General features: G+C 34.5%; 1 protein-coding gene across 5 annotated transcripts in view; it reads left to right on the forward strand.

Moving 5' to 3' along the window:
• Positions 1–13,359, forward strand: part of LOC129282092 (cadherin-23-like) — a 56,280-nt gene that overhangs the window by 37,792 nt on the left and 5,129 nt on the right. For all 5 annotated transcript variants that reach the window (XM_064113508.1, XM_064113507.1, XM_064113509.1 and 2 more), the window contains 13 exons: positions 25–338; positions 1,143–1,241; positions 2,741–2,930; positions 3,728–3,951; positions 5,479–5,667; positions 6,374–6,484; positions 7,381–7,534; positions 8,009–8,257; positions 8,868–8,993; positions 9,575–9,738; positions 11,230–11,318; positions 11,862–11,969; positions 13,085–13,153. In XM_064113508.1, coding sequence (XP_063969578.1) covers positions 25–338; positions 1,143–1,241; positions 2,741–2,930; positions 3,728–3,951; positions 5,479–5,667; positions 6,374–6,484; positions 7,381–7,534; positions 8,009–8,257; positions 8,868–8,993; positions 9,575–9,738; positions 11,230–11,318; positions 11,862–11,969; positions 13,085–13,153 — 2,086 coding nt within the window. The remainder of the gene's footprint in view (positions 1–24; positions 339–1,142; positions 1,242–2,740; positions 2,931–3,727; positions 3,952–5,478; positions 5,668–6,373; positions 6,485–7,380; positions 7,535–8,008; positions 8,258–8,867; positions 8,994–9,574; positions 9,739–11,229; positions 11,319–11,861; positions 11,970–13,084; positions 13,154–13,359) is intronic.

Below are 13,359 nucleotides of genomic sequence, written 5' to 3' on the forward strand. Positions count from 1 at the left end.
AATGTTGATTCTTATTTATTCCAGGCATTCTTAGTGTGAACAATCCTATTGACAGGGAAATGAATGATTCTCTGACTATAATATTGTATGCTAAGGATTCTGGAGATCCACCTCTGAATACCACAATAACACGTCAGATCTTCATCACTGATGTTAATGATGAGCCACCGGTGTTTAATGAGACACTTTCAAGTGAAGCAAACCTTCTTGAGGATGCGGCCAACGAGACGTGGGTCTTGACAGTGCACGCTACTGATAAAGACTCCGACTTTGGGGAATTAACTTATTTCATTTCAGCTGGGGTTGGTGCAGAGGATTTTGAAATAGATCCTGAAAATGTAAGTATCTAGTCCTAAAATTTCATGAGTCTGGGGAGCGGCTTGTACCAAAATGAAGTGACCATCTGGAGCAGGCTTTTACAAAAATATCCTGTGACTCATGGTTATACCACAGAGCGGAACCATAGGAAATACAACACAGGAGTAAGGAAGTAAATACCTTATGATATTCCTGAGTTCTTTTGTCACAAATACCAAAGGACAATACCACACAAAAATCACCACACAGGATTACCACACAAAATTACCACACAACAATACCACACAACATTACCACATAGCATTACAACATAGCAGTACCACACAACAGAAATACCACACCACAGTACCATACAGCATTACCACTCAGCAGATGTACATTACAATTTTATCACACAGTACCACACAACGTTACCACACAGCAGTACCACACAACATTACCACACAGCAGAACCATATAACAGAAATACCACACCACAGTACCATTCAGCATTACCATTCAGCAGTATCACACAGCTGTACATTACAGTTTTACCACACAGTACCACACAATGTTACCACACAGCAGTACCACACAACCATTACCACACAGCAGAACCATATAACAGAAATACCACACCACACTACCATTCAACACAGGAATATCTTTTTTTTGTCTATGATATTCCTGTGTGCTATTGTCTTATTTGAATGATATACCTCATAACTTTTGTTGGCAAGGATAATAACATAGTCTTTATGGAAATCTACAAGTATGCAGATGGAGATGTGCATGGGAAAGGACCACATTATTGACATAATTTTGCTAATTGTTACATTTTCCAGGGAGAGATTACTGTCCAGAAGGAGTTAGATCGAGAAAGACAGTCTGTTTATACCTTGACCGTAGTGGCAAGTGATGGTACCAGACAAGACAATCTAGAGGTGAAATTAAATTCTTAAAGATTATTCCTTAAATACAAGCTGTTTAGTTGCTCAAGCTGAACTCTTACTGTAGGTATAGTAGGAGGACGAGCATAGTAGCAGTATTAGTAATTGGAGTAGTTGTTATTTGGCAGTAGTGTCAAGAATATTAGAAGTAGTCTAGTGGCAGTATATGCTATTTGTAGTAGTAGAAATTGTATTTGTAGTAGTTTTAGAAGTAGTAGTATTAGTAGTCATGTTAGAAGTGGTGGTAGTGGTAGTAGTCGTGGTGGTGGTAGTAGTAGTAGTAGTTTTAGTTGTAGTGGTAATATTAAAAGTATGTAGTAGTAGTGTTAGTAGATGCAGTAGTAGTAGTAGTAGCAGTAGTAGTAGTAGTAGTAGTAGAAGTAGTAAATGTAGTAGTAGTAGTAGTAGTAGTAGTAGTAGTAGTAGAAGTAGAAGTAGTAAATGTAGTAGTAGTAGTAGTAGTAGTAAATGTAGTAGTACAGTATAGAAGCAGGAGCAGCAGCAGGCAAAACAATAATTTTTCTTTTTCGGGAGCTTCTTTTCACAACTTACTGTTTAAATCTGCAACACTGGATATGCTCTAACACTTTAATGGGGATTTGTAGGGCTTCTCATTTAGTTTCCAGAGCTCTTTTGAGCATTTCAGGGGCTAAAGTGCCCCAACCCGTATGAATTTCTTTCGCTGAGTAGCAGTAGTAGTAGTTGTAGTAGTATTGGTAGTATAAGTGCAAATTGGTGATGCATCTGTAGGCTTCAGTCAGTATTGAAGACAATAGAAATGTACTACTGCAGCAACAAAACAGAGAGCATCAAGTGGTTCATATCATTCTTATGCCTACTTCCAAGTTACGATATGAATATGAAGTTCTTCTTTTTTCATTAAAGGGGAATCCAGCCTTGGCCATAAAATGCTGTGTGGGGAAGGAGAAAATAAATGAAACAGAATGGTGAAACTTTGAAAGAAATCGGACAAGCAATACGAAAGTTATAGCTGCTTTAAATTGAGATCACTAATACTATGTAGATTTCAAATTGGCAACTGGGTAAGTAAATTATGACAAGGGGCAAGGACAACTTTCCCATAGGCCATGTACTTTATTATCTGGGATTTGTGGTTTTCTCCTAAGTACCCATTCTCCTGGGGCAGTAATCCAAATATAACCCAGGTAGTATATTGTTTTATGTCCTCATGGAAGAAAAATATAATTTGAAATAAAACTTTGGGGAAAAATGACATTTTAGCCATAATATGTATTGGAGTACATGGAGAGTAGTCCTTGCCTTACATCACTATGACATCCCATATGCGGCCAATTTGAAGTCTCCATGGGTATAGTGATTACCAATATTTACAACTTTTAAAAATTCATAACGTTCTTGTTGTTTGTCCAATATTGTTCAAACTTTCACCTATCAACTTGTCTGATTTTTCTTTTCCTTATAAAAACAAGTTTTTATTTGGGTTGGATTACCCTTTAACTTCAATAATTAAGGTGACAATCAACATTCTAGATGTGAATGATAAACATCCAGTATTCACAGAGAGTTTCCCTGAAAGTACAGTGATTTCAGAGACTGCCGCGCCTGGATCTAGTGTAGCGGCCATCATTGCTACAGATGATGACGAGCCAGGAACCAACAACTCGGAAGTACGTTACTCTATGATCAATCATAATAAAACAGGTTTGTAATATTTACTATATTTATGTAATCTAATATGTCTTTAGGAAGGTCAAATGTGTTGACTTATCTCCACAACGTGCATATTCTTGTCTGCAAAAAATACTTCAATAAGGGAAACTTGAATATTAACAATTTATTATTGCTAAATTGAGGAATTGTTTGTAATATTTTCTTTCTTTATTTGGACCATTTGCATCTCTTTGGCGGATCATCAATGGTTTTAATATCATCTTCACCATCATGCACATTTATTGTTGCAAATTTTTTTCGTTTAAATGAATACATGTTTGCTATACAACCCATTAATGCAAAGTTGATGTGTATGCTATAGTTGACTAAGTGTACAAAAATAAATAACTCTCCAATTAGTGAGAATGTCATGTTAATTTTGGAACAAATATTTATTGATTGCAATAGGAATGTAATGTATTGATATTTGATTGCTTTTTATAATATATTTATTTCTTCCCAGCATGCTTGAGAATAAAGACAGGTTAAATTATAATTTTCAGAAGCGTGAACAACTACATGAATACAGTTAAAAGCAAGTAGCATTAGAGGTTATGACTTTAAAGCATTGATGAATCTCTCTTTATAGATTCAACTATTTAAAAAAAATAATTGTACTGTTTTTGTAAAAACACAAGAGGAAAATAGCTTTGTTTCCCAAATTTTCTGTGCTGAGAGGTGAATCCACATTCTCCTATTGTAAATCAAACTGCTGTTTATTTTTACATTGATAATACATTCAGTGCTGTTGAAAAAACTGAGCCGCTCACTATTTTTCCACTAATCAGATTTCTTTAAGATCAATTACGAGACAGGTGTGGTCACTCTTAATACGAGCACCACCGATAGCCTCATACCAGGGGTTTATGTTCTGGAGGTGACAGCCTTTGACCTTGGAATTCCCCGTCGTGAGAGCAAACCCAAGGACTTCCGGGTCATTGTCACAGACTACAATGATGAAGCACCTGTATTTGTCAATCCCACACAGGGGTCCATAGTCTATGTAAATGAGGTGAGTACTTTATTGTTATGCATTGATCAAGGGGGCGGCAGTGAGGAAGGGGAGGTGGACTCTTGCCCCCGTCCTTTTTAATAAAAATGTTAATAAATAGTGCCTTGTTATATTTAGTGTCCCTTTTATAAGTGATGATTAACCCTAAAAGGACTGGGCTATTTGAGACGTATTGAGGACTGGGGGGGCCCCCCTTTTGATCTCGGCCGCCATTCGTGCGATTGCGCCAAAATTTGGCATGCACATTCTTTATCACATAAACTACAAGCTTGTATAATAAAAAAAATTCTTCAAACTTTGATTTTCTAATTATTATGAATAAAATATGCAAATTTATTCATGAAAAACACTATTTGCATATTTAGCACCCTATTTCACTTCAAATTTTCTTCTTATTTGCAGATGTCATCTTTTTAATCTAATTTAAAGGTTTCCACAAAGAAAAATTGCAAAATTTAATTTTTCCTTATGTATTTCTTTGTTTTTTCATCTTTATTTTTCATTGTTTTTTTTTCATTGGAAATTATTACAGACCATTTAACAACTAAATTAAACCCTAAATTAATTCAGCCGACCAATTAGAACGAAAAATAATTACCCTTTTATGAATTTCATCTCCCATAGACTTTGTACACAAAGTATACAAATGAGCCATTTTCGGCATGATATTGCCTTGTAAAAAGTCATGTGACGTCGTGGTGATATACCCTTATGTCGTGAATTTGGTCTCAAAAGTTGTGCGGGACTTCAAAGAAAAAATTCATAAAATTTTGCAGCACTATCTTTTTGCATTTCGGAAATATTGTGCAAAGCGTCAAGGGGGAGGGCCATCATGTTCCTGTTTAAGGAGTAAAGACCTTACCATGATGACACCTTTGTTTTTCCTTTTTATTTGCTTGTTAACTTTTGTGGTAAGAAAAAATGACAAGGTTTTGAGGGTGAACCAAATTTTTATCATAAAAATTTCTGTGCCTGGCCCCCAAATTCTGAATTCCTGTATGTGCCATGGGAAAATTCATTATTTCCTCATGAATGAATTAATGGGTAGTAACAGAATGGAGATATTAATCATTGATGAAGGAAAGGGAATGAATGAATAGATATAAAGATATTAATTGATGGAGTCTGATTAAATAATAAAGAAATGAATAAGTAAGGGAATGAATGAATGAATCAATCAATGAATGAACGAAAGAGCATGCACGTCCACCTTGGATCATATCAATGTTTTGTGATGATGATCAGGTTGTTTTGGATACTAAAATCATTCCATAATATCCATATCAACTGCTGCTAAAATCGCATTGCTCATAAAATCCTTAGTGATGTGGATCATGTGTAGGTGCAATTGCCTGTTGTTGACCTTTGTGAATCACAGGTTAATCTATGCATGAAATTAATTTCAAATACAGCTTTTCACTAAATCTGAAACCTTGAACCTATCTAGAGAAAGATAATTTGTCCAATTACCGGTACCTATAACATTACAAACCATACATCATTTTTTTTGTAAACTTGTCCTTACAGAGTTATTCAGGTTATATAACCACAGCTGAGGCAACTGATGGAGATTCGGGTGACAATGGTGTTGTAACATTTGAATTTGACACTAGTCTAGGTGCCACAAAAGACTACCAATATTTCACCATTAACAATATAACCGGTGAAATCAACATAGTGGAAGAAACTGACAGGGAGACAAAAGAAACCTATATTGTAAGTCTTTGCACTAGTTTTATGGCTACAAAATATTGTCTTTGGTGTATACATGCTTTCAAAAATGCTTCTTGTCTCTTATAGTACATTGCTTTACCATTTGTTGAATTCAATCTCTGGTGTAGAATATTATATGATGTAGGGCCTACGTCACATAATTTTTAAACGTTTATAATTTCATCATATGATTGAATTTATTTCCACTATTTGCTGATTTTCAGGAAATGCATATTTAACATCAGGTGAAGCTGGATAAATATTTTTTATTAAAACAATTAATGATGTCAATGGCTGGCAACTTCCTAATTATGTTCAAGATGAATGAAAAATGTATATTGCATATTAATTTCTATGTAAATTTGTTACAGTTGTCTTGATGTTGTAGCTAATGAATTTTTCTTTCACATTGCAACACCCAAACGCCATTGATGCTCTCATATATATCTGCTTTTTAGAGCAATTCAATATTCGGGGGGGTGTTTCACAAAGATTTAAGTATGACTTACAGTCGCACTTAAATACCGAGTTGCGTACGGTATGAAAGGCTTGACCGCATTGGTCAGATCGTGTCATGAGGACGCGCACTAATGTGTATCTATCAATAAGATCGCGCGTTGCATATCTTCATGGTTGATTCAATTAATGAAAATTGCTGTTATTTCCCTTTCATGGTTCAATTAAATATGACACATATTTTTCTTAACAGCTTGGAATTATAGGAAAGAATGCAAGGTCTGACCCCATACGTACATCCCAGGTTACCTTCTCTGTTCAAGTCAACGATACAAACGATAATGAGCCCGCTTACTGGGGAGAGGTGAGCCATGGTTATCCCATTTCATAAAGACTTATTATAGTAATAATTGCATAATTTAACAAGTGTACTATCAGCCAATTAAGTTTAATCATTTCAGTAGCTTTAAACTGTTATAGAAAATTTGTTATTATAACAACTTTATATAATGAGCCCCCCACCCCTTTGATACTTGAGGGAAATATTCCTTTAGTAGTCTCTACTCCTTCATCCTACCTTTCTTTTTTCCCCTTTATTTTAATAGGAATCAAACATGTATTCATGTATTCATATATGCATATATTATACATAACTGAAATTAAGAATCAATTTTCATTGATCTATTGTGACAATTAATGGGTGTACACCAAGGCCAGCAGTTTGTGCTCAGTAGAATTTGAATAATCATACACATAATTTGGTATCTGACATTATCTTTATATTTTTTTTAATAAATCATTATCTTTATCATCATTATCATCTTTTTATCATCATCATCATTATCATTGTTTATATGGTTATTATCATAATCATTTGTAGTAATAGTAGTGGTGATAGTAGAAGTAGTATCACTATTCAATTTAAATTCAACATTTATTTCCAAAGGTAAAAGCATTAATACATTTCTAAAAGTATATTATTATTATTGGAAGCATTATTTATCGGTGGAAACGATGGGATGAAAACTGCCATCTTGATTGTTGTGAACATGAATTCATTGTATATGTATACCGTGTGGTGAATCCAAAAGCTAACGTTGCTGTGGGATAGAGTACATAGACTGAAAAGTATATTACTGCTATTTTATTGAAATAGACCATTCAGTACAGTGTATTATGATGTTTAAAACAATAAAATTGAGCATATAAAGACACTGTAATCTCTAACTATTGCAAGTTCCATTTTAAATTGATATGCAGGGCACTGGTCCCAATGGCCCACAGGAACCTCCAGAACCTCTGCAGCTTGAAGTACAGGAGAACCTAGAAGGTGGAACCTTTGTAGGAACAGTTCCTACAGCAATAGACCTTGATAGTGATCCCAGTTATACTCAGATCTTCTACTTTATAGTCGGTAAGTGGAGTCAAAACTCAGAGGGATAATGATTGAGGTGTCAAGGTGTGGAGTAGTTCATTTACTGAGTCTCATTTGATTGTGCTTTCGTTTTTCATTCTAAATCTTTGTCTTCTCGTTAATCCTGTTTTCTTGTTCTTAATCCCTTTCTTTCCTTTTTATTCATTCTTCTTCTCTTTTTGTATTCTTCTTCTCTTTCTCCTTGTATTTCTTCTTTCTCAGGTCTCCTTTTTCTTAATCTTCTCCTTATCCTTCCTCCTTTATGTTGCATCATTTTATTTTCTTTCTTCTTTTTCATCTCTTGATATTTCTATTACCTTTGGTTGACAGCTGATTCAGATGATAGTGAAGATTATGATGATGATTAGAGTGATAGTAGTGTTATGCTATAAATGGTACTAATGATGATGAAGATAATGATAAAGAAACATGATGTCTAAGATTTCCCACATTTGTATCTCCCTGGATCCCTAGAGGGAACAAATGAAGACTATTTTTATCTGGATGAAGTCTCTGGAAATCTCACCCTCTTGCGGCCCATTGATCGTGAGGTTAGGCCACAGTTTTCTCTGGTTATCAAGGCTGTCAGTGATCCTGAGTTTGTTCCCCAAGAGAATGAACCGTATGACCCTCTGTCAGATGGAACCTTGGCTAGAGTGACTGTCTTGGTGACCGACGTCAACGATAGTCCTCCGAGGTTTGATGCAGATCGATATACGGCAGGTAATGACAATGTTGTGATAATGACGATGATAATGATGTCGATGATGATGATGACGATGAATGATAATGATTATGAAGATAATGATGATGATGTTGGTGATGGTATTTTATGTGATAATGATGGTAATGGTAATTATGTTGCTGGTGATGATAATGATTATGATGTTGATAGTGATGATTATGGTAATGATATGATTTTGACAGTGATGATGCTTTTGATAGTGATGATGACAATGACGATGTTAATGATGATCCCATCTATCCCCCAAAATACCATGTCCTGCTCCCAAACTGAAATAAAAACATTACTTTAATATATTCTGTATTGCTTTCAGAAGTGTCAGTAACTTACAAAAAGCTCCTGCTTGTCTATTCTCAGCACTGCAAAATATTAACCAATCTATACTTGTTTTTACTCATCTTGACAAATTTTGTCAGTATTTGCATTCAGTTCATTTAAAAAGAAAAACTAAAGAGTTACCCATTATGCTGCCCTGCATTATTAAAAAAGTACATATCTACAGTGTATCCTCGTAATTGATAACAATATGTAAATGTGTACATTATTATTATTGAGTTAATGCATTTATCCATTATTTTTCCCTGTCAGGTGTGCTGTTCTCGACACCATTTGGAGTGGAGATCATTACCGTCAATGCAACAGATCCGGATGTAGGCAGCAGTGCAGTTGTAGAGTATGAAATTCTCTCTCAGACATCATACGGATTTGATACAGGCAAGTTGCTCATAGGTGTAGACAATGGTTATTGATGGGATAAAGACAGAGAGGGAGGGAGAGAGAAAGAGAGAGAGAGAAGGGGGGTGAAGAGAGAGGCAGGCAGGTGGAAGGGATCGGTACACACTTCATGATTAACGCTGGTCAGAAAGAGGAGTTTTTTTTTAATGTAAACAGTTTTTTATGTGTGATCAGTAAGGCATATCACATTGAAACTTCTCAGTTATTTTGAATAAAAATATACAATAAATAGGGTAATATAGATGTGGAGAACAGGAATATGGAAGCCAAGTTTTGTTGGCTAATATATTTGGCTGTTGTATTGGTTGGGCTTAGAAGTTTCATTGAAACAGACAAAATTACAAAAAAGCTAGGGTAAAAGAAAAATATATAGGGAGTGTCTATATTTCCCCACTCTGCATATAATATTGTAAACTATTAGAGTTACTTGGACACCAGCCTACTAAAACATTTAGGCTGATTATACTAAGATGGGTTGGAAAATATGGATTTCCTGTAAAATTGATTATATTTCTTCAATTGATTTGCAAGCCAGTGTTTTGATTTTTTTCAATTGTCAGACGGCAACTTGAAGAGTTCACCTGTGAATGTATTTGGAATCAATAGTTTTGGCCAGGTGATTAACAGCGTCATATTCCAAGACAGTGTGGACAGCTATTACATTGTGGAACTGCAAGCTACAGACAGTCTAAATGGTGACTTTAAAGACAATGCTACATTATCGGTAAGTTGTTAAATTTTGGAGCAAATTTAAGCCTGTTCCTGTTGTGAACTGATGTTAGTATTAACTCATTGGACACTGAATGATTTTGCAATAACACAAGTTTTCCATAGACTCCAGCCTGCATATCGTTGGCCTCATGCCAAAAGTGCCTAAACAATAAAAAAAAAAAAATTGGGGTGATTTGAGTTATTTATATCATTGTGTATACCTGTACATCTTGACATGCTTTTTAAAATATAATTATGAATTCCATAAAGCCCTCAACGAGTATCCCAGGTGCAGCCGTAAATATGCTTCGGTAACGGCCCTTCTGGCGTAAATTTTGCTTCGGTTACAGCCCTTTTTACAGATATAAGCGTCCATTTAACGATATGCCAAAAAGCCCTCAACACGTTTTTTGCATATGAAACTAAATATTTTGATCTTTCATCAAAATATTTGATATTGTATTGTGTAAAAATAGTCATTAAACGTACATGTATGTGTCAAGATTGAATTTAGAAACAAAGAAACAAACACAAACTTTACAATATAAGAAATGGAAAAACTTTAAAGGCTTTTATCTCGGAATGCCAAAAAAAAAAACGGCCAAGACCCTTCTGGCATTATAAGGCAGACAATATATGCAGGCCCACTCTCCAACAGGTTAAAGAGTGGCTATAATGATGTAAATGGTATCAATCATTCTGGTTGTTTTTATGTAGATGATGGTTGGGAGGGGTTGAATATGATGCCCTGATATAATATCTGCAACAGTACAGTCATGGCAGTAGTGGGCGTTTATTTTTCCTTCTTCATTTCCTTTGCCTATTTGATTGCCATTGTTTCTTTGCATTATGCCAAAGGGCGATTCCATATGTGCTGTACAGGACATTTCAACAACAATTTCTAGTCTCTTAGCTGATTGTTTGAGCAATTGAAATTTATTTTTGTGTCAAGAATAAAGTTTTAGTGGGTAGTCATGTAGAAAGCTGATTATAAAAAAAAATGTTTGATTATGGGTGAATTAAAGGTGAAAATGTTGTGTATTGTATGGGACTCAGAAATGTCCTGTACAATACACAACATTTTCAATTCTAATTCACCCATGGACAACATATTTTTGTTGGTTGTCATTTTTTTATGTGACCACCCTGTAGTACCTTATTACTACTACAAAACAAATTGAAGTTCCTTGTTTGTTTGGACAGTAGGTTGAAAAATGTTGTGAGAAAATGAATCTTTAGTAAAAATATTTTATTTCCAAACAAACTGTCTACCTTAATGAAGAGCTAGATTTATTTTCTAAACATTGATACATTTTCATTAACATTATATGTTAATCTTTCATAGTGAAATAGTGGTCCATTAACAACATTGTCTCTGTCTCATATGCATCAATGATAATGCTAGTATCCATAGTTATTCACAATTTATATGAATTATTTTTAATGCCTTTGTTGTTCTGATTCATTATATTTGAGTCGATATTCTTCCCATTGTCACTGATAGGTATATTTGATGACTGAAACTGACCAAGTGAGTGCAATATTTGCAGATGAGCCAGGCAATATCAGAGACAGACAGAACGAATTCAAGCAGTAGGTTCATGATGATGATGATGGCGGTGGTGGTTGTAATGATGATGATGATGATGATAACAATGATGATGATGATTATGAAGATGATGATAAATGATGAAGATAATGATAATGATGATGATGATTATGAAGATGATGATGATGATGATAACGATGATGATGATTATGAAGATGTTGATGATGATGATAACGATGATTATGATTATGAAGATGGTGACGATGATAACGATGATGATGATTATGAAGATGGTGATGATGAAGGTGGTGATGATTATGATGATGGTAGTGGTGATGTAATGAGGATGATAATTTTAAAAATTATGTTGGTAATGATGATGATGATACTAATGATAATAGTAAAACTAATTAAAAAACCATCTTTCTAGCCCAATCGACAGATGAATAAAATATTTGTTAAAGAGAGAAAAAACTCACACTTGTTAGATGTGATTGTTGGAGAATACTCCAGTATAATTACCAAATGTTTGATTCTTATACAATATATTAATTTGACCATTTCCTTTTTTTTTTTTTTTTTTACAGACTTCTGGAAGAAATCATGGAAGATGTAGGAGGATATGACGATGTTTCTGTTAACATTGACTCCTTAGATTTTGAGTTGGATGGTAACAGTCTTCCTATTCCAAATAGGTCAGCACCATATTTAACATATGACAGCTCATTCACACAGGGCGCAACAATAATCTCATCTACATTTTTGTGTACAGGTCAATGGAATATGAGGCCTCAAACAATATGTAGCATTAGCAATATAATTGGATCTCAAGTCAGGTTTTCCTTCATCCATGTACCTTATTTTGGATAGCTTTCGATTTCTCATCTATGACATAAAATTTTTCCCTGTGGCAAATCAGCCTAACTACACATGAATAAGGAGGAGAACGCAGTGTCAAGGGGGCAAAGATCATACACATCTTGGGCTATGTTGTGAAATCTAAAGGTCCCCACTGTAAAACTAATGGTACTTATTATTAAACCTGGGGGGTGTTTCACAAAGATTTAAGTATGACTTAGAGTCGCACCTAAATGCCTAGTTGTGCGCGGTATAAAAGCCATGACCACATTGGTCAGATCATGCAAAGAGGACGCGCACTATTGCGTATTGATCAATTAGATTGTGCGTTGCATTTCAGATACGCGTCGGCATATAAGTGCGATTTAAGTCATACTTAAATCTTTGTGAAACACCCTCCTGAATATATATTGGCATCAAATCATCTTTAAAATTCAGATGATGGGGTATAGGATAGCAATTAAAAATGCTTTCCATACAGAAATGAGAGTAAAGAAGTGATACATTTGAGATTTCACCTCCTTTGGATTTATTAATAGCAAAACGATTTTGGAATTTTAATTCATAGTTCATATTCTAGTACTTGCAGAAACTGTGTGGTGGCACTCAATTCAAACATTAACATGAAACCGTCTACAAAATTTCAGAATGGGATAGAAAATAGCAATCCTCGTCTTCCTAATGAAGCTGGATTATTTCAGTCATATACATCTATAGGAAATAATGTATGAATGCAGAGAAAAAAAAGTGACACCCTCTTCTAAAGAATTAAATGTATTTGAAGGTGTTATAATATAAAAGTATAAAAAGAGACTATTATTCTCATTTTTGTTTTCCCCTTGTAGAGATCATCAATTATTTATTCTAAGACAACAAAAAATGCTACAAATTAAATGAGTGTTCATGAATGAAGTATCTTTAAAAAATTGTTTCCTTCTTATTGCAAATATAGGACTGAGATGTTACTCCATGTTGTAGATGATCTAGAAAATATAGTCATTTCTCCAGCAACAGTACAAGAGTGAGTACAACTATGATGCTTCTTTCTTGAACTAAGTATTGAACCTACATGATACTTCAACTTACAGATCGAGCATGCGATCTTAAACACATAGGAGTAATGCCAACAATTTGTTCACAAGTTATTATTACCTTTTATTAAAGCCTCTTTATTTACTAGAACCTACATGAATTGCATAATATTTTTTAACAAGTTCATTTGTTGTA

This window comes from Lytechinus pictus, chromosome 18, assembly GCF_037042905.1.
Source record: "Lytechinus pictus isolate F3 Inbred chromosome 18, Lp3.0, whole genome shotgun sequence".
NCBI lineage: Eukaryota > Metazoa > Echinodermata > Echinoidea > Temnopleuroida > Toxopneustidae > Lytechinus > Lytechinus pictus.